Source organism: Brassica rapa, chromosome A09 (assembly GCF_000309985.2).
Source record: "Brassica rapa cultivar Chiifu-401-42 chromosome A09, CAAS_Brap_v3.01, whole genome shotgun sequence".
NCBI lineage: Eukaryota > Viridiplantae > Streptophyta > Magnoliopsida > Brassicales > Brassicaceae > Brassica > Brassica rapa.
Window position 1 is genome coordinate 5,507,779 of NC_024803.2, and position 25,953 is coordinate 5,533,731.

The window sequence follows — 25,953 nt, forward strand, 5'->3', positions numbered from 1 at the left end:
CGAACTTTCAAACCCAGCTAAGCAAAGACTTGGACGAACCAAAGCACACAGAGAGACGAACTAAACCCAGTTTGATCTCCATTGTGTATATTGAGCAAATTCTTTCTTCTTACTAAGCATCAAGGCGCATAAAGCGATGACTTACTGATCTTAAGTCAAATCGAATTAGTTTGTCAAAACTAAACTGTTAAACCGAGGATAAACGTTGCTGTCAATTTCCTATTTAGAAGTAAGCAGAGAACAATTTCCTTGATATGGCAAATGTCACCAGTCTTGTATTTCATCATCTTCAGAAACTTCACTCTTATCTTCATCCGTCTCTTCCTCCATTTCTGAAAACACATCTGCAGACGCCCTGTAGCTTAGCCATTTCAGCGCAGGGCTGTACTCTGTAGCCATCACCGACATATCTGCCATTCTTGACCCCTCATATCCTATGTTCCTCTGCTCTCTCAGATTCTTCTACATTCAGACATAAAACTTGTAAGCTTATAGAGAAAGTTTGAACATAGTATAATTAGAATTTTTTCACTAAAGACAAGGAAAAAGACATTGACCTTGGTTTGTATTGAGGATTGTTCCACTTGCCAGAGTTTTGGCTTGCGAATCACGTGCCATCTGCATACCCACGATACAGACCAATCGATATTATAAATATTTAACACAAAAAAAAAAATGAAACAATCAACTGGCATCAATTTGTCATAAGAAACCTGGATGACCATGGCTGCTTGTTCCCATACAACACACCACGAACAGCCACTGAGGAACCGAGTGATTGTAGAACATCCTCTGTTTTGTTGTTATGTACACTCATTTTTCCTCTTAAAGCTGCGAGAAGGAGATCAGCATCCGCTAAATACGAAGACACGCACCATGCATCTTCTATGGCTTCGTCACTCACGAAATCTAACACTTCATAAACGTTAATGAGTTCATAGTAAGTACACATCCATGTAAGCTCTCTTGTGTCTCTATATGAAGGAGGAAAATGGTGCATATGTTTAGTAAATAAATACCATTTTCATGAAGAAAATCCACAACCCGGCCTGCCTGTCCATGAGCTTGGCTAAGAACCTTCTCTGGCTCATCCATCTTCAGTGGTAACCTTGCAAACTCGTTATGCACAAGATAGTCACTGCAATCTGACACACAAACATTAGCTTAGACGGTAATTATCCTGAGCTCTAAATTGTGCATTCTCGTAACTTCCTACCTGATATAATAACATTATCAGTAGCCTCTCTTTTGTTGTGGAGAAATTTTCCCAGGGCGTGAAACAAGGAAAGGGTCTCATCTCTACCGAAACAGGAAGATATTCCACTATCCAAACCACTGTGCATTGTATGATTGAGTTGTGGCTTAACAGAGAAGAGTTGCAAAGACGTAATAGCGTGTCTGATGTCTCCTCCACTGGCACTCGCCATCTGATCAACCTCCGCAGTCGTTACCTTACAATGCTCTTCTCTGCTTATCCTCTGAAGTGTCTTCTTAATTGAGTTCTTCGTAATGGGATTAAAAGCCACCTTTAACGCCCCTGCTCGTTCAAGAGATGACTGAAGGTCCTCCATAGTCCGAGCAGTCTGGTCAGAAGAGTCTGCTTTAACATAGTCCGTGATCAATACCACTGCCGGAATCTGCGTAGATTTCACCAAGAGCGTTAAGCAGTTTTGAAGCCGTTCAAAAGCATGCCTCCCATTGGCTAGAGGAAGGTCATCAATCAAAAGAACAAGGCGCTGCGTTTTTGTTCCCCCAGAAATCACTCCGTATTTTCTACTAGTGTCAACGAAGTTTTCAAACTCATCCAGCTTCGAAGAGTACTTCAGTCCTAGGAGAATTAAACGGAAGATAAATCATTGGATCTGTAACTGACTGAGTACATAACAAAACAAAATAAAAAAAAAGAGAGGAGTACCAGAACTTGAGTTATGAACATGTTCTTGCCAGAGAGTAGGAATAGGAGCGTTCCACTCATACACAGTGACGCCAAGGATAGAAGCAACCAAATGAACAGTAGCGGATTTGCCGACTCCAGCTTGACCGGTGAGTAGTAGAACATTATTCCTAACACCATCCTGCAGATAAAAAAAAAGTGAATACTGCAATCATCAAAAAAAAAAAAGCAATTGAAAAGGTAAAACAAAAAAGATCACCTTGTAGCAATCAAAACATTCCTCAAACCAAAGTTTAACTTGTTCAACCTGAAGAATAATATCAGGAATTAGCATAGTATTATAGCTAAAAAAAGAAAAAGAGGGGGGAAAAAATAAATTGCCTTCTTGTTGTGAACAGAAAGCTCTTCCAAGGTGCGAGGCTTGTATTTGTCAACCCACAAACCAGCCTTCTTCTTGATCCTTTCATAGCCTAACCAAGAGAGACCATATAAAATCATTAAAACAAAAAGAGCATTTAAAAACTGAAAGTCAGTGCGTGGCGTACTAGGAGATGATGATGCCTTGAAGCCGCTCAAAGCTTCGTCGAAATCTTCCAACGATAATCTGATCTGCAACAAACAGGAACCAAACTCAGAGCTTAAACATTAGCTAAGAATAACAATACGCCAAATGAGAGAGGAATGGTGCCTTGTCTACGTGACTCGAGAGTCGAGCTTTCTTGGAGGCTCTAGGATTCGTTCTGCAACCACCACCCGAGGACCTCGATTTCGACTTGGCACTAGACCGCGATGACCTCAAGTTATACGATTCTTCTTCTTCTTCTTCCTCAACCATCTGATTTCCTCTCCCCATACCTCCCAATCGCCTAGGGTTTTACGGAACGGAACTTTGATTAGAGTCTCGAAGAACCTTCTCGGAGAAGCTGTAGCATCCCCCCGGTGTATCGTGTTTACTCGATTTTTTTTTTTTTAATTGAATTTCGCAGTACACTACTAAAACCCAACCCGCTGGTGTTTTCGCGGGTCGACTAAAACGGCACCGTTCTTTTCCTTTAGGTGACGTGTCTTCATCCGAACCGTCCGTCTAGCAAATATTTCACCTTGGCCAAATTTGTAGATCGGACGGTTGTAATTAGAGGTGTAGCGTAGGCTGAGTGGTGGGAGATTCATCCCACCTACCCCCACCCACGCAGGCTTTCTTCACCAAACCAAACCACGATGTATTATAGGTTCCTCCTCAGTCTTTGTCTTCACCAACCCAAATTCTAAATCCTCTCTCCGATTCGATCCGATGGCTGCGAACGCCGTCTCGCTATCAATCTCATCAACCGTCGCCTCCTCGAAGACTCTCCACTCTCTTCAAGCTCAAACCCGCGGCTTGATTCCCCCACCAACCATTTCCTTCCCAAAGTCGTCGTCGTCTTTATCTTCCACCACTATCTCCATCTCCAGGTCCCGTGTTCGAGCCGGTCCCAGCCAGCTTGTTAACGAACCTGCTAACGCCATGGCCACTCCTCCCACTATAGTCGAGGTTGATTTGGGTAGCCGGAGCTATCCCATCTACATCGGCGCCGGCTTGCTCGATCAATCACATCTCCTTCAAAGGTCCCCTCTTTTAATATTAGTAATGAATAGTGAGCCAATGTGGTCTTGTTCATATTGTTGAATTGAATTGAATTAGGCATGTTCACGGGAAGAAAGTGCTGGTGGTGACTAACGAACGAGTTGCTCCTCTGTACCTTGACAAGACTGTGCATGCTTTGACTATTGGGAACCCAAACGTGACTGTGGAGTCTGTTATTCTCCCTGATGGAGAGAAATACAAAGACATGGTTTGTTTATCTTTCTTTCTTTTTTTTGGAGATCTACATTTTTTTTACTGAGAGACGTTCTTTTTTTTTTTGTTCTAGGATACTCTCATGAAAGTCTTCGACAAGGCCATTGAGTCTCGCCTAGATAGACGATCTACTTTTGTTGCTCTTGGTGGTGGTGTTATTGGCGATATGTGTGGCTACGCTGCTGCTTCTTACCTCCGTGGTGTTAACTTCATCCAAATCCCCACCACTGTCATGGCACAGGTAGGTACTTTGCCATGTTTTTATTTTCACTTGAGTGAGTGATTGATCTCTTTTTTTCTAAATCTCAGAAATTAATTACCCTTTTTTGCAGGTTGATTCTTCTGTTGGTGGCAAAACAGGCATAAACCATCGTCTTGGAAAGAATTTGATCGGCGCGTTTTACCAGCCGCAGTGTGTGCTAGTTGACACCGACACGTTGAACACGTTGCCGGACAGGGAGATGGCTTCGGGTCTAGCTGAAGTGATCAAGTATGGACTTATCAGGGATGCTGACTTCTTTGAGTGGCAGGAGAAGAACATTGAGGCTCTCCTTGCTAGGTGATTTATTATTTCAGCAAAACAAAACTGTTTGAGATTAGATTCATCTGTCTAAAATGGTGTGATCATTTATTTTGATATCCCTAGGGATCCGGCTGCATTAGCTTATGCTATAAAGCGATCATGTGAAAACAAGGCGGATGTTGTGTCACAGGATGAGAAAGAAAGCGGCTTGCGAGCTACCCTTAATTTGGGTCATACCTTTGGCCATGTAAGTAGCTTTTGAATATAACCCCTCTTATCAGGTCAAGATCCACCCCTGACAATATCAGTTTCTTTATGCAGGCTATAGAGACTGGCTTCGGGTATGGAGAGTGGCTCCACGGAGAAGCTGTTGCAGCTGGCACGGTATCTCTTTCTATCTTTTCTCTACTAAACTCGACATGGTTCACATTGTGTTTGTTATTTCTCAGGTAATGGCAGTGGACATGTCACATCGTCTTGGCTGGATAGATGACTCAATCGTGGAGAGAGTGAACAACATCTTGAAACGAGCGAAATTGCCTACAACGCCGCCGGAGAGCATGACCGTGAGCATGTTCAAGTCCATAATGGCGGTGAGTTTTGTGATTGTGGCCTGAAAATGAAATTATGTTTTGAGAGAGAAAGTTCCTCCATTGAAATAATATGTTTTGGTGGTGATGCAGGTTGACAAGAAAGTGGCAGATGGACTGCTGCGGCTGATTCTCCTGAAAGGTCCGCTGGGAAACTGCGTTTTCACGGGAGATTATGATCGGGAGGCGTTGGATGCTACGCTCCGTGCATTCTCCAAATCCTGAGAACTTTCTTCTTCTTCTTTCCACTGATTTTTGTTTGGTTTGGTTTTGTTTTTTTTTCAGATATGAATATGTACCGTTGTATACCCAACTTGTAACTAGCTTTGTGGAATGTGACAATAATGAGGTTCTAAAATATATATAACTACCACGCTTTTGGACAACTTGTGTATGTGTATGAATGTATGTGCTTCAAACTCGATCAATTTGGATACTTATGTTTGGAATTGTGCTTTAGGAGTTAAAGCCAGAAGACGTTTATCTGTTAATTTTTTTAAAAAACATACTCAAGAATCAGGTCGTGTTCTACTTACGTCTGTTTCTCAAGTAGTCTTAAATGAGAGTAGCAGAAACAGAGGAAAAAACGTGGGTTGCATCGCCCCGTTTAGGGAGGAAACCAAACCAACTTCTTTTGCATGTTCTTCTATCTCTCTTTCCAACCTATGTTTTCAGGTTTATAAAAAAGGAAACGTCCAAAGTAAAAAGAGATGAGATCAAACATTTGTGATGGGAGAAGCTATGGAGAGAGAGGTGAGTCTGGTCTGCTCTTGTCTTGTCGTCTTCTGTTACGTACTGCTTCTTCTGCTATACCCTGTCTGGGTGATGGGTTGTCTCATCAGTCTATTCATGGCGTCTCACCTTTTTCTCTTCTTTCTCCTCTTAGTCTTGCATCTCTTTACCTCTTGCTTCTTCTGTTTCTCCACTTTAATCTATGATTGACACATTATATTTCATCCTGGACTACTTAAAATTATAACATACACATGATGGTCTGTATAAATGAGAGGAATTTTCACATGAGCTGTTAATCAAAACATATTAAAGAACCCAGCAGAGAATAACATATTTTTTAATGCTGTTTCAAGTAGAGTCAATCCAAAAAGACAAAGACAGCATGGTGTCTAACAAAGAGTTGCAAATGGAACAAAACACATCTTTCTTACTCAGCATCTCATTACTCTCCCTCTCTGCTCCTCTCTGATAGAGTCATGCCCTCAAGTTGAGCCCCCAGTGAGGCCGCAGGCAGTAAATACTTGTCCCAATCTCCTCGCCTCCTTAATGCTTCACCCTACAAAATACCGTCCACATTTACCTTCTATCACTTTTTACTTCTCATCTTCTTAATATGGCAATCCTTATTAATCAGACTACCTTAATTTCCACTACTTCTGAACTTCTCAGCGCCTCCAATATAGTCTGCATGTTGTCTGTCAGTTCCGCAAGCTGCAAAAAAAAGTAACACAACGTTCCCAAACAATTACTCTTTTTTGTTTTTGTTTTTGTTTTTCACAGTCAGATTCACCCAACCAAAACAAAAAGTAATCTCAATAGAGCATGTTTGCTTCAGAATGAGGTGATGACTTTAAGTGTAAAACAAAGGGCGTTTCAGTGAGGAGAAACTGGGAGCCACTTACTCTTCTGAACCCTGCTATTATTCTAACAGGAACCCAACCGTCATCATTCATCTGACCCCTCAAGTGTTCATCTTTGCTTAAGTTATCAGCACTGCACAAAGGATAAAAAGTTTGTTATCCAGGCATCTATTGGGTGGTGGACCAGAAAGAAAGAAGTAGAGAGAGCTGGGAACACAGCCAAACAATTACCTGAAATAATACTCTACTTGTGTCAATATTTTATTGGACAGCATGGGATCAAAGCTGGGAAAATATATGGGGGGTGGAGGTGGGAAGTTTCCAACCAAAGCTATTGACTCTGGAGGAGGATGCCGCATAAAGACGTGCAGCGCATAATCTGAAGATAGATAGATACACTACAACATTAGGAAATGGAACATATATATATATATGTAATAGAGATGGATGGGTAAGAAAGAGCATATACCAGCAGGGTAGAGCATGGGGCCACCATATGAACCTATTTGAGGCGCTGCTGCCATATATTGCGCGTTAGATGGTGGCCCCATCAGCATCTGCGGTCTCATCGTACCAAAACCCCTCTGTGGTTGCAAGTGCATGTCTCCTCTCCCATTAGAGTGCCCATGCTCGAAGACGTTGCGCTGCCTGTTTCCAGGGTAAGAGCTGTTGCCATTGCGATGATGCCTATGATGAGGATTACGGGACTGAGTAGTTGCTGCGCCACTCCTTTGAGTGTGATTCTGATCAGCATTTGTGTGGGGGTTAGAAGATGAGGTGGAGTTATTTCTTCTAAAAGGTTTCCTTTGGCCATTAACACTATGGTAATCAGATGAAGTAGCAGCAGCTTCCTGCATTATATATACATATATGCACAATGCATGTTGAAAAACCAAAGTTAAAAAAAAAAGAGCCAAACAATATATATATATCTCCAAGGGCGATGCAAAGTAACATGCAAATCAATGAGGTTGAAAATAAAGATGAAATATGATCTGATCAATATATATAAACCAATCAAACGATGGTAGAAGAGAACTAACTACCTGCGGCATTGGCGATGATCCATCAGATAAACCTTTGGAAGAGGGTGGGGACTTGTGGGAAGATAGAGGAGACAAAGCAGGCCATGAATCGGCTCCCATAAGAGGAGGGGATGAGCTCATACAAGGCTTGTTCCAGACAGGCTTCTTGTCCTTGTCACAAGGAGGGAAGAAGGCTGATGCCGAATCAGCGGCACTAGACTCCGTCGTAGCCATTGTGTAATAATATGGAGAAGCAAAGAGAGAGAGGAAATGAGAGAAAAAGAAGGTGAGGCCGGCGGTGTCTCCGGGGGGAAGAATGAGTTGTTGTTGTTGTTGTGTATGCGTCCTTACAATGTCCTTACAATGTTACAAAACATCAATCAAAACCCTCATTTTTACGATAATACCCTCTCTCTACCAATTCGTGTCATTTTCACCTCATTCGGCCAAACGGGTGTCAACACACTAAAAATGGTTAATCTCTTACGACAAAATCTTCCAGTTTTACGACAATTCGTGTCCTTGTCCTATGACGCTTACGAAACAACATCATCAAACAAAAGAAAACAGCAAAAAGTTTGACACATGTTTCTGACAACTCGACACATTTCGACCCATTCCATTCTCTAATAACAACAAATAAAATGATTTGGAAAATAAGAAAATACTATTTAGTTTGAAAAATATAAGGACAACACAAACAAATCTTTGGTTGGCGGCAAAAGAAGAAGAAGATCATTAAGAATTTGGCGGGAGCGATGTGCATTCATAAGTGCAAGAACATGACGGGGCAGGGGATGACCTCAGTAAGCCAACTGGCCTCCATGATCTTTTATAATATAATCTTTTTTTTTTGTTCACTCTTCTGTTATAAGAATTTTTACACAATAATGTCAAACTGAAGCTACTGCCTTATTGGACTTGTCAATGTAAAATGTATTGTCTCCCTTCTAAAATTCTAATGGTAGAAGATTGCTTGCGACTACAGGTCAACCAAGGATGCATATCTATATCAAGGTTTCTTCTTTTGTGATATAGCATATGGCAACCCAATCCCGAATCTTTCAATAAATGGAATATCAACTCAAAGGCAAGAAGAGGTGACATAAAATAATCAAAGTTATCAGTTGAGTCAAGTGACAATGATTAATGCATCAAAATCTGTAACGTGTAACCTAAGTAATCAAGGAACACTAGTAGTGTGTGTGTGTGTGTGTGAGCCTCTATATACCCTCATTTACAAAGAAGAGAAAGAGAAACAGAGGTTTTGAATTCAAAGATGTCCTCTGCACAAGGGACAAGAGGCATGCCTGCATAGCCACTTGTCGATGCAGGGTAGGTGGAACGTATGATAGCACTGTGGCAATATTCTAACAGTCTCTCCCACCTTAAAGTCCTGTATCATCCACCACAAAGTCAATAATTTAATTTATCTTTCCAACCACTTGTTACCTATTTCTCTCTGTTTCACATTAATCGAAACATCTAGATTCTTGTACGCTAAACTCTGTTTGTAAATTGACTACAAGTTGTGTATAAAGGCAAGTGAGGACAAACCTGAAGGCAGACAGAGCAAGAGACCATCTCCCCTGAGGTGTCTGTGATTCGGACCTTTGGGATCCTGTCCAGAGAATCCCCAGTGAGACCATTTGAAATGGCAGTGTCGAAGATGTCGGTTTGGTTGGGGAACTGTGATTCCACAGCTCCCATCTGGTAATTATTATTTAAAATTGGATGATGAGAATAATAAAATTTACAGTGAATTTAGGGATGATCCATAAAACAAATGCATTGCGTTGCATTGGTTGGTAATAAATTACCTGGTTCTGGACCGCACTTAGCATTGCAGGACCAATACGCTCACGAACAAGCCTCCCGCTCAAAAGGCTAGCAATGACATCAATCTAATGAACCAAATAAAATAAAAGGCAGTCCAGAATATTGGGATTGATTGGAAAAGGAGGTAGGTTTAGGGGAAAAAAAGAAGGGTTACCAAGTAGAGAAGGCAAGCAATTCCAGACTGATCGGATTGCCAGAGGAGGAGAGAAGATTCAAGGACATCGATGGAGAAGACAGCACCTGAAATAGCACCAACCGCGGCTCCTCTGATGAAACCGCTCTCTGTTTCTTGTCCGATCAAAGCCCCTGTAAAGGCTCCTAGCAAAGTCCCCACTGGAAAGTGGAAAAAGCAATCATGAAAAATTGTATTCCTTATCTATCTATATATCATTGTGTTTTTTTTGGCTAAGAGGAAGAGAGGAGAGATTTGACCCTAATACTAGCATAGGAATGAAATGGAAGAAGGAAAGGGAGACGAACCTAGAGCGAAGACGAAGGTGAAGAGAGCGGAGAAGAGGTTGGCTAGGAGGGAAGAAATGGCCGAATGGAAGCAATCTTTGACCCGATGGAGGAGCAAGAGAGGATACGTATCCATATCTCTCTTTCTTTCTGACTTCTTCTGGAAAACAAAAAGAAACAACACAGAGAGAAAAAAAAAAAAGACAGCCAAAGCAAATGGAAAGAAACGAAGAAGGGGATGAATTTTGGTTTGGATTTTGCCTGAAAAAGATAAAAACCAAAAATAACTTTTAAGAAAAAATATAATTTCATTTAGAGAAGAGAGGTGGTTAATGAGAGAAGAAAGGAACCTTCTCTCCGCTGACCACAATTTCTATATCATTATTTATTTTTCATCAATAATCCCATCAAATGGCAGTGGTATTAATCAAATCATATCAAATCAACTCAAATAGTGGTCGTCTTTTTCTTTGAGATACAAAATATCTACTCTTTAAAGATAAACATAAGTATCTAAAGGAGGCAAGCAGAGGGCTCCAATTCTTCTGACCTTTTCCTACGCCTCCTTTCTCTCTCTCTTTGCTTCTTCCTCCTAATTTAATCAAAAACAAAAGAAGCAAACCCGTTAATCATCCTCCCCTCCCATTTACTTGTCTTTTGAATTACTTCAACACCCCCACACTTTATTTTACTATCGCAAGATATGTGAAACAGACACACCACCCAACTTCATTCAATCAACATTCCTATTATCTTTCTCAATCCACAAAACATTATTATCTAAATACGAACTCCCATATGCCCTACAATGCCATCTACATCACAAGTGTAATCCCATCTTCTCTCTTATATTCATCTTTCAAGTATGTTAGGCGAATCCACCTCCTGCCCTGTAGGATTACACCACCACAAACTTGAATACTATTCTTCTTACATGACATTCTACTTTTCAACCCACACAAACAAAAGACTATATTCCATGTGTCGACTACTACTTATACTTTATGAAGCTAGAACTAAATAAACTTACCTCAATAATTAGATCAAATCTTGTACTCGTGTACACGCAACCACTTTGTGGATGACCACTTGTTCCCTTTGATTACAGCACATCCACCTGTCCAAAGTGGATCAAATAACTAATATCATAAAATCCACTGTAGGACAAACACAGCTCCCAATCCTTCTAAAACTTATCTATATCTACTGACCGTGAAGACTAGATGGGTCCAGAGTGGCATCAGGTGTCATGCTCCAGAAAAGCAATGCATCTCCCATCTTTGGTTTCACGGACAGCCCTCCTTTCCCGCACTCTGACAGCTCATTCCACCACGGCACTGCGCTATAGTTTCCCTTGGCTGAGGGAAACACTGTTTCACCCCCCTCCTCTACATCTGACCTGCACAGTAGCCAAAGAGCGTTAATAAAAAAAGAAAAAGAACACAACAGCAACATCTTGTTGAATCCCAAAGTTTTCTTTAAGTTACATACAGGTACATGAGAACTGTGGCAATACGCTGCCCTCCGTTCCTAGTGTTATACTCATCCATAAAGTAGTCATAGTGAGGCTCGTACTTTTGCCCTATTTCATAGTGCAGAACTTGAAGACCTTCCCCATGCTCTGCATATTATTGTAAATAACCAGTCAAGCATATGCTCCAAAAAGAGCTGCCACTAAGGAGAAATGGGATTTTAAGAAAAGGTAAAAATAATAAAGTCTTTCAAGCACATACCAACTGGTATGAAGGTAAAATCTGATATCCGTTTCTCGATTTGACGGATGATTTTGTCGCGTCCTCTTGGAAGAAAAGTCCCAGAGCTGGTTCTCACCCTATTGAGGAGTATGATGTCAGTCAAAAGAGAGGAAGAAAGAAGCCTACTGAGAAATTCACTTGATAGTAGAAGGAAGACCTGCTATCTGTGCTCTTTCCAGTCTTCTGATCGACAACAGTTGACTTCTCCATATGCGGTTTAGCTAGCTCTATTAGATATTTGCATTCCTCCTTCGTCTATCGTGAATAATAATTAACACACTTCCCTAGTCAGTTTAGGCTAATGAAAATTACTTCCCTACTTTTACTATTTATTTTTAAACCACAACCTCTCAGTATCAAAAATATCTTGCTAGCATTGATCAATCAATATCACCTACTCTATGTTATCAATTGTCGATATCTACTGAAAACAGATTCGCTCACCAAGAAGTTGTGGTAAATAGAAGCTCTGGGTTCCCAAGATATAATTTCAACCCAACGCTCATTCTCCGAAACATCTTTGCCGTTTCTGCGAAAGATTAAGGGACCCAAAGATGATGATAAATAAACACGCCAGATCTTATATTTGAATCGGGATTGTTTGGTACCTCTGAAGGTTTTTACGGACAATGGAAGTGAGATCATTGGCTTTGGAGGACCCGCCATTGTTGCTGGGCAGCGAGAGGATCCCAAGCGCGAGAAGGAACAGAATCACGAAAGTGAACATAATCAACACCGCGAAGACGAGGGTTGAGTACGACGTTTTCCGACGGTGATGATTCCTCTGTCGCGCCATCATTTTTGCAAAGGATTTCGAATCTCCGAGGATCGATTGCTCAGATCCGAAAGAAGCAGAGAGGAAGCAAGCAAAGAGATTTAATAAACAAACTCTGACGACGGAAGAGGCTTTACATTGTCGGGCCAATTTTGAAGCAGGCCCATTTAGTTAGGCCCAATGAACGAAGGTGCTTTTTGGATGAAGGCAAAAATGACGGAAGAGGCTTTACATAGTTTGGGCCAATTTTGAATCAGGCCCATTTAATTAGGCCCAATAAGGGAAGGTGCTTTTCGAACGAAGGCAAAAATAATCGTCGTCATCCCCAGAGAGAGAATCCGATAAGGCGAGAGAGAGAGAGAGAGAGAGAGAGAATGCAGCTCGCCACCGCCATTTCTCTACTCCTGCCATCTCCATCTCCATCTCGACTCTCTCCTTCTCTTCACTCCCTGATTATTCCGAAGAGATTATGCTCTGTTTCTTACTCTTCACAAACGTCGATTCTCCCGGATGCCGCCGATGACTTCACCGTGGGAGACTGTCTCGTCTACGAGGACGGCGTCTTCGAAGACCCTTACCTTGAGGAGGAGGTCAGTATCGTTTCCCGTGAAGCTATCCAGGAGCGGAAGATTCCGAAGAAGCGGGGCAGGGGAAAGAGAATAGTTGAATCTGCGGCGGAGATCGAGCCGGAGAATCTCGTGCCGGACGAATGGAGGGATGTTCAGGCGGAGGTGAATCTGACGAAGAAGGACAAGAGGAAGATAGCGCAGGAGCTGGAGTTCGGAGTGAAGGTGGAGAAGAAGAGGCAAGGGCTGATTCCGTTGAGGAAAGTGGATTTGAAGGAGTATCTCACGTACAAGGAAGCCAAGGTGAATCAGTTGAAACCTGTGGTTCTCGATAAACCGACGACGTTTGATGGAGATGGAGGAGAGAAGGGTGAAGAAACGTTTTCGAGTGAGCGAGTAGCGCCGAAGAACCCGAGATGGGCAGTTTATGGAAAGGGATTCGAACACGTCACCAAGTTCTTCAATAGCGATAAGTATGATCCCAATGGCAAGAAGCTCGAGGGTCCTCGGAAGCTGCTTTCTAAAGAAGAGAAGTTTATGCTCAATAGTCGAAATCCTCACATAGCTGTTGCCACCTCAGTAAGTGATTTTTTTATTTTTTTTTGAGTTCTGTTTTAAGTTTGAATTAGCAGTAACGTAATGGTGGTTGTGTTTATCAGAAAAAGTGGCTTCCTCTTCACACACTGGCAGCTTCGGGGGAATTTTATCTGGTTGACTCCTTGCTTAAGCATAATCTTGATATCAATGCAACGGACGTGGTATGTGGATTTTTATCTGAATCTTTTTCTCTTTTTGTAAATCTAGTAGTGTTTTTTTTTTTGAAAATATAATTTGTATGTGGAATCTAGGGCGGGTTGACAGCACTTCACCGAGCAATAATTGGTAAAAAACAGGCGATTACAAACTACCTGCTGAGGGAATCGGCAAACCCGTTTGTTCTTGATGATGTAAGTGGTCGGTCACCTTTTGCTTCAGATGCTGTTGCGATCTCTGATTAGTTCGTTTATGTGTTAGGAAGGTGCGACGTTGATGCACTATGCTGTGCAGACAGCATCAGCTCCCACAATAAAACTTCTCCTGCTGTATAACGCTGACATAAACGCGCAAGACAGGGTAATGATGTTAAAACATTTTTATATTATTAGCGAATCTGTCAGCTGGTTGGTTGACACATTGGTTTTTTTTTATTCAGGACGGGTGGACGCCCCTGCACGTTGCAGTACAGGCCAGAAGAAGCGACATCGTGAAACTTCTTTTGATAAAAGGGGCTGACATACAAGTGAAGAACAAGGCTAGTTCCATCACCTTCCCACTAGTCCGCTTTTGTATTATTATTATTATTATTATGATTCTGATGATGCTGTTTTTTTGTACTAATCCCAACAGGATGGGTTAACTCCGCTGGGCCTTTGCCTCTACCTTGGAAGAGAGACAAGGACGTATGAAGTGTTGATAATGTTGAAAGAGTTTCCCCGTAGTAGACTCAAGAGATTGGTAACGGATTAAGCTTTACTGGACCACGCTCTCACATTTTGGTCGGTGTTTTTCTTTTGCGTTTGTTTTCGCACCGGAAATTAAAAAAGCCGAAATCATATTTACCCAAAAGAATATTACTACCTGTATAATATGTATAATATTATTACTAGATTTTGATCGCAGAATGTCTTTTGCTGAATTAAACCATCTGGTTTTTCTCTAATATGTTTAGACATAGATGTTCGATGTTCAGTTCAATCTCGATTTTGGTTTAGTTCTAGTTTGGTTGAGGTTATCTGGGTTTTTAGTTCAAGAGATATAAAAACTGTTTTATTATTTATGAATTTGGGTTTGATTTCAATTCGGTTATTTTGTTTTTCAGTTTCGTTTGAACGACAATGTTAGAAACCCAATAAATTTTTTAGTTCAATTCGTTTCTAGTTCAGTTCTTATGAAAAACGCAGGTTAAAAAACCCTTTTTAAGCTTTTTTTATAAAATATCAGATAATTCGAATAAACTTAAAATATTTTGAAGCAAAACATTTGGGTGATTTGTTTTAATAGATAACTAGATTTTGACCCGCGCTTTCAAAGCGCGGAATCATTTCTTTTTAAAATTTTATTTAAATTAATAAATATTTGTCTAATCTATATTTTAATAGATTTTATATTTGTTTATAGTAATTTTTTATAATTTTATCTTCTTTATTTTTTATTATATAATAATAAATTTGTGTACTAATTAATTTGTGCAAACTTCTACTCAATAAATTTAATCATATTGTGATTATATATTTACTAAGGTTATTTATTTACAATTTTAACTTATTAATTAAATATTATATGACAAATGTAATAGACATTACGTTTTTCATTCTACATATTTTTCAATAATGCATAAATATTAAATTATAATTACACAAATATTAAATAATAATTATGTATTTAAATTAACTTATAATTATTTTTAAAAGAAAATATTGTTGGCCTTCTTTGACTTTAAGTTTTTAAATTATTGGGCTGTTTTGTTTAGTTGGACAGAAGCAAATGTGTTGGGCTTTTAATTTCTGAAACCCACTAAAAACAATTGAAAAAAGAAATGGAATGTTTTGTAATTAATAGAAAAATTCAGGGGCAGATTCATAAGAAGTATTCTGCTTTAATAGTATAGATTTAGGCTAATTTTGAATACCAAAAAAACATTTTACAGATAAAGAAAATCATATAAATCTCTAACAAATCAATTGTTATATAAGGTGAATATAACTAATTAAATAATCTAAATCTAGATTTTGATGCGTACGTCTGTGCAAATATTTTATTCAATTATAGATGTTTAAATAAAGGTGGAACATATCAGATTTGGATTAGGCGGATCCATACACTACAAAAAAAAGCTAGTTTAACATCACTTATTTTAAATATTTGCATTACTTATAAATGATGTAAAGTAATTTTGCATCATTTATTTAAATGACTCTGAAAGTGGTGATGCAAATAATTTATATCATTTCATTAATAATTGATGTAAAAATATCAAATATTTGCATCAATTATTGTAAATGATATCAATATGTATCAATTCTAAAAATTGATATTAACATTTATATCAATTTTATAAATGATGTTAATTTCATGTCAATTAAAATAAATGATTTTAATTACTATTTAATTTATCAATAAATAAAATAAAATCAATATAATCTTGAAATATATTTAATAATTATATAATTTACAATCATCGATTGAAAATATTTGTATTTCTACATTTGATGTGAAACATATGTCAGTAAATAAATCAAGTAAATATTTTCTACAACATATTTCTTATAATTTTCCATTGCAATACAATCTAAAGAACAAGGAAAATCAAGAAAATGAAAGAAAAATGAATTCAAAGAACAAACATAGATCGTAAAAAAAAAAAAAAAACTTTTCTTCTCTATTTCTATCTTCAATCTTCGTTGGTGACGTGAAACTGACTCCATTTAGCATTCAAGTTAACGAGATTCATGAAGAATTTTTCTTCAACTGCTTTTCCCAAAAACATCTACCTTTCTGCAGAATATTCTTCATTTGCCACGGAAGATAATGATATCTAATATAGAAAAGGATCCATAAACATAAATTAAATTAGAAAGTAAAATATAATTTTCCAACAAGTGAAAAAACAAAAGAGAAATATTACCTTTCCAGAAAATTTTCAACAGATTTGTCATCCTAGTTTCCTTTCATACGTATGCCTAAGAAGAAATATGATGATCATTATTAGAGATGTGCTTGATTATTGTTGATGTTCTTAGAAATCAAAGAGTCTAGAACACTAAATTATAAACTGATAAATAAGTTTCAAAATTGAGAGGAAGAGAAACGAATGAATGAGATTATGAGAGAAGATCATGACAGAAAATAATATGCCTTCGTTAAGTGGAAACAGTTATAAAGATCATGGGCCAAATAAATTACGATTTACAAAAAGTATTTAAAACAAAAAAAATTGTAACTGCACACGTAAATCTAGGCTTGTTTATAATAAAACAAATTTTTAATTGATGTCAAACTACGTATCATTATATTACTGATCTCAACTTTACATCATTTATCTAAGTGATATTAAATTGGTATCATTTATCTAAGTAATATTAAAGAAAACTTGAAAATGTATCAATTATATAATTGATGTAAGCTCATATTTGTATCACTTTTTCTATAAGTGATGTAAGTTAATACAGATTTATATCATTTTTATTGAAGTGATGTCAAATAAATTAATATAGCATCAATTGTTATAGTTGATGTTAAACAAACATAATTTGTATCATTTATTAATAAGTAATTTAAATTAAAATCATTTATTTTTCTGATGCTAGTTATGTGATGCAACATGATCATTTTTTTGTAGTGATAGATTAGTATATAGATTATTCGTAAAAATAATTAAAAAAAAATACTAATTTTTTTTAAAAAAAATACATAAATTAAATATTTATACAACATTTATCAATATATATTTATCAGTATATAATATTAGAAATTAAAATATAATATTATAAAAATAATTTTACGTATAAATATATCAAATATAATTATAACTAAAATTTAAAAATTAATATATTTTAAAATACAGATCTTGATCCGGATATCCAGATCTAAAATCAAGATACTCATATTCAGATTCAGTTTTGGCGGGTCCAAGATTTTACAATTCGAATCTGAATTCGAACACCTCGGGTATCATATTTTCAGAATGTATCTTAGATTGAATCCTACCCTAGATAATAAATCCAAGGCCTAGTTTAAATTTTTTTTTGAAAGACCCTATTTTTTATGTTTTTAACATCTTAGAATGACCTCAACTTGTTTATTCATGTTTAGCTACCAAATTTATCTCTTAATGAGATTTTAATATCCGGATTCAGACGTTCCAGATATTTTATTTTCAAAATGGATATCAGATGGAGTCCAAATCCTGAATATTAAGTCTCATGTCCAGTTTTAAACATTTTAGAATGATTCTTTTTTTTTTTATGTTTTTAACATTTTAGAACGACCTCAAGTAGTTTGTTCATGTTTAGCTACTGAATTTATCTTTTAATGAGATTGTTTTTTTCTACAACTGTGTGTTAAGTAATCATTTTATTTTGACAAATATTATCTCTGTTTTATAATAAGTGTCATTCTAATATTTTTATTGTTACACAAAAAATATCACTTTAGAATTTCAATGCAAAAAATTATATTCAGTTTCAGCAGAAAATTAATTGTAAACTGTTTTGATCTTATAAATAATTTTATTTATGTCAAATACTATTAGTCAAATAGATGTAATTACTAACAATTTAAATACATTTCAATCAATTTTTTTAATTTGTGTGAAAAATGCCAAAGTGACACATTTTCATAAACAAAGGGAGTATAACACTAAAATGCAACATATTTGAGTTTTAAATATACCTTTTATTATATTAAATCTAGATATGGTTATTTAAATTTTAAATTTATATATAACGATCAAATTTTATTTTTATTATATTCAAAATTATTTTATTTAAAATTTTATATATGATTTAAAACAATATTATTTGTTGGTATATGTTTTGATAGATTATATTTATGTATAAATTTGTTGCAAATTTAGATAGTTTGTGTGTGTATGAATGTGATAAAAATGTAATATAGTTTGTGTGTGTATGAATGTGATAAAAATGTAATAATACATAAATAAATTTTGGAATTGTTTTGATAATTTGTCGCCCCAACAAAAGAGATATTGTCGTATTAGTTATGATAAATATACATATGATCTGTCGGTTTGTAGGAATTTGGACCCATCATTAAAGCCCCTGTTCATAAAAGCGCCCTAGGCGGCTGTATACTCGCTGGATATGCGTGAAACGGTGACACACCGTGGCGCTTTGCTCTAATTCGGTTGTTCATCGGAAAAAAAATAAAAGGTTATTTGTTTTGTAGATTTGTTGTTCGAATGACATGTTAGGCTATAGATCTGGTCGATTTGTGTTACAATCCACAGTATTAACAAGAAAGAGCTATAAATCGCAAATAAAAAATAAATGGCAGCTAAAATCGCAGGGCTCTTAGGTTGAAGATGGAGTCATTTTAGTCTTTTCACATTTCATTTAACCTAGCACTGGAAAAACAAAAAAAAAAGCCCGACAGTTACTCTAACCCGGGTCATATGAGATTCACAGAAGCAAACAAACCACTAAACCATGACTCACCTTCGGATTAAATAGACATATTTCATATATAATTCTCATGTGTATATAAATACCCTAAAACTAATTCCCGGTTAATCTCCGATTTTTTTCATAAATCGCTAGGCCCAACCCGAACGCACGCGTAGCGCCTAGCGAGTTTCCGAACAGATATTAAAGCCCACCAAAATGATTGCCATTAACTAGAATGTCCTAATTTTATTACTTTCGCCAGTTCGCTGGTTTTATAAATTTTAAAACGATAGATTATAACCCGGTGACAATTTATAGTAAATATTTAGAAAAAGTCAAGGTAAATTTTTTTCTGTACTTCTGTTTTAATAGTTTAGATTAAATGTACTTTCTATATAACTCAAATCAATCAATATATAATATCACATGACAAAGGGGAAAATCGCATAAAAAACCTTGAAAGTGTCACTTACTAGCACTTTAAACCTTGAAGTTTTTTCACTAACACTTTTAACCTTCAAAGTGACATTTTTATCATAAAAAACCTCCAAAGAAGAAAAATGACCTGCTGAACACGTTAAAAACAGTTTTTTTTTTCATAAAATAATTATTTAATTAATAAATAAACAAAAATAATAATAAAATCGAAAAATTTAACAAAAAACTCATAAATTAAAAAAAAGTGAGAAAAATAAATAAAGATTTAGAAAATTAAATAAAAAATAACTAAAAATTAAAAAATAAATAAGATCAAATTAAAATACAGAAAAAATAATAATAAATTGAAAAAAAATTGAAAATTCAAAAAGTTTTTTTTCATTTTCAAATATAATGTCGGAAATTATCATTGGAGATATGTGTTGATAAAAAAAAAACTAAGATAACACCAAACCAAGTTTTTGTTCTCAAACTAGTATTCAAGGCTCAAAGTCACAAAAAATAAGTTTCATTAAAGAGGTAAATATACACTTATACCCCTTGGGTTAATTAATCCAAACTTTAGGGTTTAGAGTTAATGAGTGAGGTTTTGGAATTAGGGTTTAAAATTTTATAAAATAAAAAATAAATACTAAAAAATTAAAAATAAAAATTTAAAAAACAGTTTCAAAAAATTTCACTTTTTTTTTTAAATTTATGATTTTTTATTTTTCTCCATTTTAATTTGATCTTATTTACTTTTTGAATTTTTTGTTATTTTTTATTTAATTTTTAAATATTTATTTATTTTTCTCATTTTTTAATTTGTGAGTTTTTTGTTAAATTTTTCGATTTTTATTAATTTTTTTGTTTATTTTATTAATTAAATAATTTTTTTTTGAAAAAAAAACTGTTTTTAACCTGTTCAACCGGTCATTTTTTTTGTTTGGAAGTTTTTTATGATAAAAATGTCACTTTGAAGGTTAAAAGTGCTAGCGAAAAAACTTCAAGGTTTAAAGTGCTAGTAAGTGACACTTTCAAGGTTTTTTATGCGATTTTCCCCATGACAAAGTGAAGTTGAGTTGTTTTTCCATATGTGCCCTTAACATCCAAGAGCTTAAGCAGAGCATCAAACTTGAGGATTTTTGCGTCACTACATATGGTTCCTACATTCATCTTGTTCCTAGTTCCTACAATCCAAACTTTCTTGATGGTTCTATGACATAAATTTTATAATACCAAAATCCAAAATAAGATGCTCTGAAACCGTTTGACCAAAAAAAAAAAAAAAAAAAGATGCTCTGAAACCGAAATTTGTTACCTCTTGATTTCTTTCATCCTCTTTCTTAGATGTTCCAGTTCCACAAAGCCATTCAACAGAGTTTATTTATTTATATCCCTCCCTTCCTTAAAAACTGCTGTTTTTGATTCTTGATGATATTTTCTCTGATTGATGGGATTGTCTTAAAGAAAAGGGATCTTTAATGATGTTTAGGCCATAAGTTTTACGCAATGACTGCAGCGTTTTCTTCGGAAGAGCTATTTCAGATCTATTCCAACAGATTAACGGAAAAGAGAGCGAAGTGAAAAGGGCAGAAGAAAAAGGGCTGTGATGTATAATTAGGATATTGTTAGTTTTAAATGTTTAGTTTTACAGTAGAATTTAATTAAATAAATATTCAGAAAATGAGTAATGATATACCATTGTAAATATTTAAAAAATTAAGGGCATAATCATCCCTCTGTTTTAATAGTAAAGATTAGCACTCAATGCCAAATGTCAAATTAACTCCAAAAGAATCATGTCAGAATGGAGTGAAAAATTATATGTAAAAGTCAGCATCAAATTGTGACACCCGTTACCTCCTATCTGGAGAACAGCGTGCCACCAACAATATATCATAACACAATAGCCCATATACACGACTCCACTCACCCTAAACCCAAATAAAAATCCGAATAAAAAACCCAGTAGCACCAATCCATCCAAATATCATATACTCGTCAGTCTCACCTGAAATGGGGAAGAGAGAGGGGTGAGTAACAGGTAAGTCACTCAATGAGGTATGGGATACTAAACCCGAAGTCCATGGACCCGGACAGAGCACTCCGAATAAATATAATTTAATCCTAACATGTTGCAAACACGGTACCTAAAGTACCCAGAGATCAAACAATGGTCCTAGCGAGGTGCACACTCGCTGCCCACTAACAGGCCAAAAACACCACCGAATATGTGCTCGATAACACACGCCCGTAGACGATTTATCGACCTCTGAAGCCTTGGCACAACAGGTCGACTAAGCTGTGCCGCAGCATACACCACACCCAAAGTACTGGTCTCCAGCCGACACACAGAATTACGTCTCCATGGTCGGCTAACACCCAAATCACCTCAATATACTATATACATATATATTATCAATTATAAATGAACAAGCACTGTTGAACCATCTAACAACCCTAGTTCCGGTTTAAGCAAAGAACCTAAAAACTAAACAAGCAATGACAGACTCGATTTCACACAGACGGAACACATTAGAAATAAATTATACTTATTCGAGGTCCTAAGCCGTGTAAGAGAAGTTCGAGAAAAGACCCTCACCTTAGCCAGCCAAGATCAGAGATGGATCATGACCTCCCAAAAACTGTATGCAACAAGACTCGGTGGGCTAGACTTTTGAATGGGTTTCTTGTCAATCAATTAATATCCAAGGTTCCATGATTATTTCCTACGCATGAACCTTACGTTTTTAAGTTGTAAACGTTACTTGTAAAACAAGAAACAAAGGAGAAGACTCCATAACCTTCACGGCTTTGACTTGCGACGATGGATCTTGAACTCCAGTGACATGAACTACATCTCCGATGGGTCACCATTAACGATGGTGGTGGTTGGTGTTAAACGCCGCAGCTCCGGTTTGGATCGTGTCTCCTCCGCATCTCTCGATTATGATCACGGCCATGGCGAGAGTTGGTAAAGACTCCGGCGCGGCAAGGATCTCAGGTGACGACTATGACAAACGGTGGTGTTGTAATGGAACGGCATGTCTCTCCGGTGGACTGTGATGACTCAAGGTGTGAGCCGTGGTGGTTGGTGAACGGTGATTACGTCTCGTCTTCTCCGATAGACAGCCATGCACACGTGAAGAAGAAGGGAACCAGAGAGAGATATCTATATTATTAAAACTGAAGTACACTTTAGTAATGTTTGGAAACATGAATAGTACTATAACTGAAAATTGTTTGAAAACGAAGATAGCAGTACTACATTAATTGTATTTCCATATTTCACTCATATTAATTATATTGTCTTAACAATATTTCACATCATTAATTATATTACCATAATAATAATAGTATAGATTTTATTTATTAGTTAATCAATATTAGTTTTGTGTCAATTATAAAATCAAAAAAGTAAAATAACTGAGTTTTGCATAAGGTTAAGCGTTTGTTTTAATTTGTTTTACTATAACGTTTTTTTTTTCAATCAGTGGAAAATTACGTAGCCAAAAACATAATTCAAAAACATGTTTAGTGAATAAAATCATAACTTAAATCAAAATAATAAAAATGAATTACATTCATTGTCACTTAATTTTTCACTCAATATAATTGCTTACTAAATAAAAAAAACTCTTTCAGTTTCACTTAATTTAGCAAAACACATAAAAAATATCATTTATATTAATTTATAAAATCAGTTAGGCATGAACACTAAATATCCACTTAGGTACGAGTCGTTCCTTTCGGGTATCGTTTTATTTTGTTTTAAAATTACTCACTCTTTGAATATTATAAATTTATGTGTAGGTTTTGAGTTGAATCCTTTTGAGTCTGGATGAGTTTGGTTCTGATGTATATGACCCTAAAATATCTAAATAACCAATGTATTTGAAACGGGTTTGGATATTTGTACCAAAAATAACCATATTATCTGATTCGATCCGGATCTTTTGAATACAATTAGTTATATTACGACATATCTAAAATATAAAACACTACTTATGAAAAACAAATATTAATGTATAAAAATATAAGTATAGTTTTATTTTAGTAATTTCATTAATTATATTACTTTAACAATATATCACATCATTAATTATATTTACCGTAAAAGTAATAATGTAGATTTTTATTTATTAGTTAATCAATATTAACTTTGTGCAATTATAAAAAAAATAAAAATGTAAGATAACCGAGTTTTGCATATGGTTAATAGTTTGGTTTAATATGTTTTACTAAAACTTTCTTTTGTCTTAGTTCCAATTGGTGAAAAATTACATAGCAAAACACATAATTCAAAGACATAGTTTATATGAACAAGATAATAATTTAAATCAAAATAATTAAAAAGTATTACATTTATTATCACTTAATGTTTCACTTCATATAACTATTTTATTAAATAAAAAATTCTTTCTATTTTTCTTATTTTTGCCAAATATATAGAAAGAGTTTTCTTTTTAATCTATTTGCAAAATCAGTTAAGTATGGACATTCGGATACTCATTGAGGTACAAGTTGTTTCTTTCGGGATTAATTTTTTTGGATTTTTAAATTAGGCGCCACTTGGATATTATAAATTTATGTATGATGCTTGAGTTGGATCCTCTCGGGTCTGAATGATTTTGATTTTGATGTGTAGAAATATAAAAATATTTAATTAACCAATGTATCTGAAAAGAGTGTATATTTGTACCAAAAATAATCTTATTACCCGATTCAATCCAAATATTTTGAATACAATTAGTTATACGACGACACATCTTAAATATATAACACTAATGATAAAATAACAAATAATTTATAAAACCGTAAAAATTAACACCCGCACGGGCGTGCGGGTCAATCTCTAGTATAGATTAATGGAGGAGGCGGCTGATCTTTCTCTCGATACAACAAACTTTTCTTTCGCTTTAGGTTTTAGAAGGGATTATATACACATGGATATATATAACTCGGTTCATTAGTGGTTAGGTTCAATCAAATAATTAAATTAAACCATGGGCTACTAAACCAAAATCAGGGTCGTTACACAAATACTATAACAAAACCAACTAAGAAAATGGTTGCTTTCAATTTTTTTGTAACTACTACTTAAAACTACCACAAAGCATCTATACTATACTAAAAGGGGATATAAGCCATGGAGAGAGTGTCCACGTAGGATAGAAAAATCAACCAATCAGAAAGCCCGAAATTGCCATGTCATCTCATTTATTTTTCGTAAAAAATAAAAAAATAATGCGAAAGTGAGGATCGAACCCGGGTTAGTATGATATATATATAGGACAGTTACCACTAAGCCATTGAAACTTTCTTGGACATATATACAAGAACCACTAAGTATGTAATCACAAACTCTTATGTACATTTAGAATAATAAGAATTTAACTTTCAAGACTCCGATACTTTGTTTTGTAAAAAAAAAATAAGTAAGTGACTAAGCTAATATATTCTTTGAAAGTGTGAGAACGTTGACAAATATGAAAAAGCATAGATTTTTGTTTTCGTGACAAAGTTAAGAATTTTGTAAAAAGAAGTTTAACATATAAATTTTCGTGACAAATATGAAAAAGCATAAATTTTTGTACAATTTTGACAAAACAACTCAAAACATACTTCTCTAATGTCTTAATAAAATATTATTTAAGGGTGCAATAATTAAATATATTAATTCAATAAATTTTGTAATTTATAGGCAAAACAATAACACAACAAATTTTGAAACATTTGTTTAACCTATCGTTTTTTTTCATGAGAATCCAACTAAACAAGATAAAAAAACAATTAGATTTACAAATATTTAATTACCATTTTATTCAATTTTGATTAATTTCAAATTGTCATAATGTATCTTTTTTAAGTTACAAATATGAAAAAGCATAGATTTTTGTACAATTTTGACAAAACAACTCAAAACATATTTCTCTAATGTCTTAATAAAATATTATTTAAGGATGCAATAATTAAATATATTAATTCAATAAATTTTATAATTTATAGACAAAACAATACCACAACAAATTTTGAAACATTTGTTTAACCAATCGATTTTTTTTCATGAGAATCCAACTAAACAATTAGATTTACAAATATTTAATTACCATTTTATTCAATTTTGATTCATTTCAAATTGTAATAATGTATCTTTTTGAAGTTACAAAAAAATAATGTTCTTTCTTTATTACACTAGCATTATATATAGATTCTATATACACAAAATAAATATAATATAACAACATAAGCTTGCTTTCTTTGATTCATATGAAAACTTTTTAAGTTATCCACCAAAGCAAATTAATTAAATCAATGAAATTGTTAGAATACAGCAAATTAATTTATAATTTTATTTTAAATTAAATTATTTAAAAAGTATATTTTCGTTAAAACAAAATAATAAATAAGTAAAACAGATTTGATGGTAATTTTTACGACATATATATATCAATTTTGTGAAATAAATAGAAGTTTAATATGAAAAAAAATCTTAAATACAAAAAATTCTA

The 25,953-nt window shown here is 35.1% G+C and overlaps 6 protein-coding genes and 3 long non-coding RNA genes across 12 annotated transcripts; 3 read left to right on the plus strand and 6 right to left on the minus strand.

Annotated features, from left to right (window-relative positions):
* Nucleotides 1-53: 53 nt before the first annotated feature.
* Nucleotides 54-2,856, minus strand: LOC103837672 (cell cycle checkpoint protein RAD17). 3 transcript variants are annotated; one of them, XM_009114033.3, is made up of 10 exons: nucleotides 2,583-2,856; nucleotides 2,440-2,503; nucleotides 2,276-2,364; nucleotides 2,154-2,201; nucleotides 1,916-2,075; nucleotides 1,217-1,828; nucleotides 1,020-1,145; nucleotides 714-915; nucleotides 558-618; nucleotides 54-459 (listed from the first exon to the last, which is right to left on the minus strand). In XM_009114033.3, exons 1-10 carry the CDS (start codon nucleotides 2,745-2,747, stop codon nucleotides 265-267), a joined length of 1,722 nt encoding a protein of 573 aa, XP_009112281.1. In that variant the 5' UTR covers nucleotides 2,748-2,856; the 3' UTR covers nucleotides 54-264. The 3 variants fall into 3 exon arrangements, with proteins under 3 accessions (XP_009112281.1, XP_033134124.1, XP_009112280.1); XM_033278233.1 differs by having other exon boundaries at nucleotides 54-462; nucleotides 714-909; nucleotides 2,583-2,855; XM_009114032.3 differs by having other exon boundaries at nucleotides 54-462; nucleotides 2,583-2,852.
* A 254-nt stretch (nucleotides 2,857-3,110) lies between these two features.
* LOC103837671 (3-dehydroquinate synthase, chloroplastic) lies at nucleotides 3,111-5,266 on the plus strand. Its single transcript, XM_009114030.3, has 8 exons — nucleotides 3,111-3,499; nucleotides 3,576-3,726; nucleotides 3,805-3,972; nucleotides 4,064-4,290; nucleotides 4,378-4,501; nucleotides 4,576-4,638; nucleotides 4,704-4,847; nucleotides 4,938-5,266. Exons 1-8 carry the CDS (start codon nucleotides 3,186-3,188, stop codon nucleotides 5,067-5,069), a joined length of 1,323 nt encoding a protein of 440 aa, XP_009112278.1. The 5' UTR covers nucleotides 3,111-3,185; the 3' UTR covers nucleotides 5,070-5,266.
* A 550-nt stretch (nucleotides 5,267-5,816) lies between these two features.
* Nucleotides 5,817-7,944, minus strand: LOC103837670 (la-related protein 1B). Its single transcript, XM_009114029.3, has 6 exons — nucleotides 7,486-7,944; nucleotides 6,909-7,290; nucleotides 6,671-6,818; nucleotides 6,482-6,572; nucleotides 6,219-6,290; nucleotides 5,817-6,135 (listed from the first exon to the last, which is right to left on the minus strand). Exons 1-6 carry the CDS (start codon nucleotides 7,696-7,698, stop codon nucleotides 6,022-6,024), a joined length of 1,020 nt encoding a protein of 339 aa, XP_009112277.1. The 5' UTR covers nucleotides 7,699-7,944; the 3' UTR covers nucleotides 5,817-6,021.
* Nucleotides 6,302-6,575, plus strand: LOC117127674. The gene is made up of 2 exons (XR_004450697.1): nucleotides 6,302-6,420; nucleotides 6,461-6,575. It is a non-coding gene; the product is annotated as an uncharacterized LOC117127674 (long non-coding RNA).
* Nucleotides 7,945-8,548: 604 nt separating the features above from the next.
* On the minus strand, nucleotides 8,549-10,014 carry LOC103837668 (NEP1-interacting protein-like 1). Its single transcript, XM_009114026.3, has 5 exons — nucleotides 9,784-10,014; nucleotides 9,458-9,636; nucleotides 9,285-9,368; nucleotides 9,022-9,174; nucleotides 8,549-8,860 (listed from the first exon to the last, which is right to left on the minus strand). The coding sequence occupies exons 1-5, from the start codon at nucleotides 9,896-9,898 to the stop codon at nucleotides 8,738-8,740; spliced, it is 654 nt and encodes a 217-aa protein (XP_009112274.1). The 5' UTR covers nucleotides 9,899-10,014; the 3' UTR covers nucleotides 8,549-8,737.
* A 124-nt stretch (nucleotides 10,015-10,138) lies between these two features.
* Nucleotides 10,139-12,395, minus strand: LOC103837669 (probable prolyl 4-hydroxylase 10). 2 transcript variants are annotated; one of them, XR_004450679.1, is made up of 9 exons: nucleotides 12,125-12,395; nucleotides 11,961-12,045; nucleotides 11,674-11,771; nucleotides 11,496-11,593; nucleotides 11,254-11,383; nucleotides 10,974-11,161; nucleotides 10,793-10,879; nucleotides 10,613-10,652; nucleotides 10,162-10,354 (listed from the first exon to the last, which is right to left on the minus strand). XR_004450679.1 is itself a non-coding variant. In XM_009114027.3 (8 exons), exons 1-7 carry the CDS (start codon nucleotides 12,313-12,315, stop codon nucleotides 10,806-10,808), a joined length of 864 nt encoding a protein of 287 aa, XP_009112275.1. In that variant the 5' UTR covers nucleotides 12,316-12,395; the 3' UTR covers nucleotides 10,139-10,354; nucleotides 10,793-10,805. The 2 variants fall into 2 exon arrangements, 1 of the variants encoding a protein (XP_009112275.1); XM_009114027.3 differs by lacking the exon at nucleotides 10,613-10,652 and having other exon boundaries at nucleotides 10,139-10,354.
* A 225-nt stretch (nucleotides 12,396-12,620) lies between these two features.
* LOC103837667 (ankyrin repeat domain-containing protein, chloroplastic) lies at nucleotides 12,621-14,607 on the plus strand. The gene is made up of 6 exons (XM_009114025.3): nucleotides 12,621-13,436; nucleotides 13,517-13,615; nucleotides 13,706-13,804; nucleotides 13,872-13,970; nucleotides 14,050-14,148; nucleotides 14,244-14,607. The coding sequence occupies exons 1-6, from the start codon at nucleotides 12,666-12,668 to the stop codon at nucleotides 14,361-14,363; spliced, it is 1,287 nt and encodes a 428-aa protein (XP_009112273.1). The 5' UTR covers nucleotides 12,621-12,665; the 3' UTR covers nucleotides 14,364-14,607.
* Nucleotides 14,608-14,965: 358 nt separating this feature from the next.
* Nucleotides 14,966-16,831, minus strand: LOC117127676. Its single transcript, XR_004450699.1, has 2 exons — nucleotides 16,522-16,831; nucleotides 14,966-16,431 (listed from the first exon to the last, which is right to left on the minus strand). It is a non-coding gene; the product is annotated as an uncharacterized LOC117127676 (long non-coding RNA).
* Nucleotides 16,832-21,238: 4,407 nt separating this feature from the next.
* On the minus strand, nucleotides 21,239-22,269 carry LOC117127671. Its single transcript, XR_004450693.1, has 2 exons — nucleotides 22,044-22,269; nucleotides 21,239-21,452 (listed from the first exon to the last, which is right to left on the minus strand). It is a non-coding gene; the product is annotated as an uncharacterized LOC117127671 (long non-coding RNA).
* Between the last annotated feature and the right edge of the window lie 3,684 nt (nucleotides 22,270-25,953).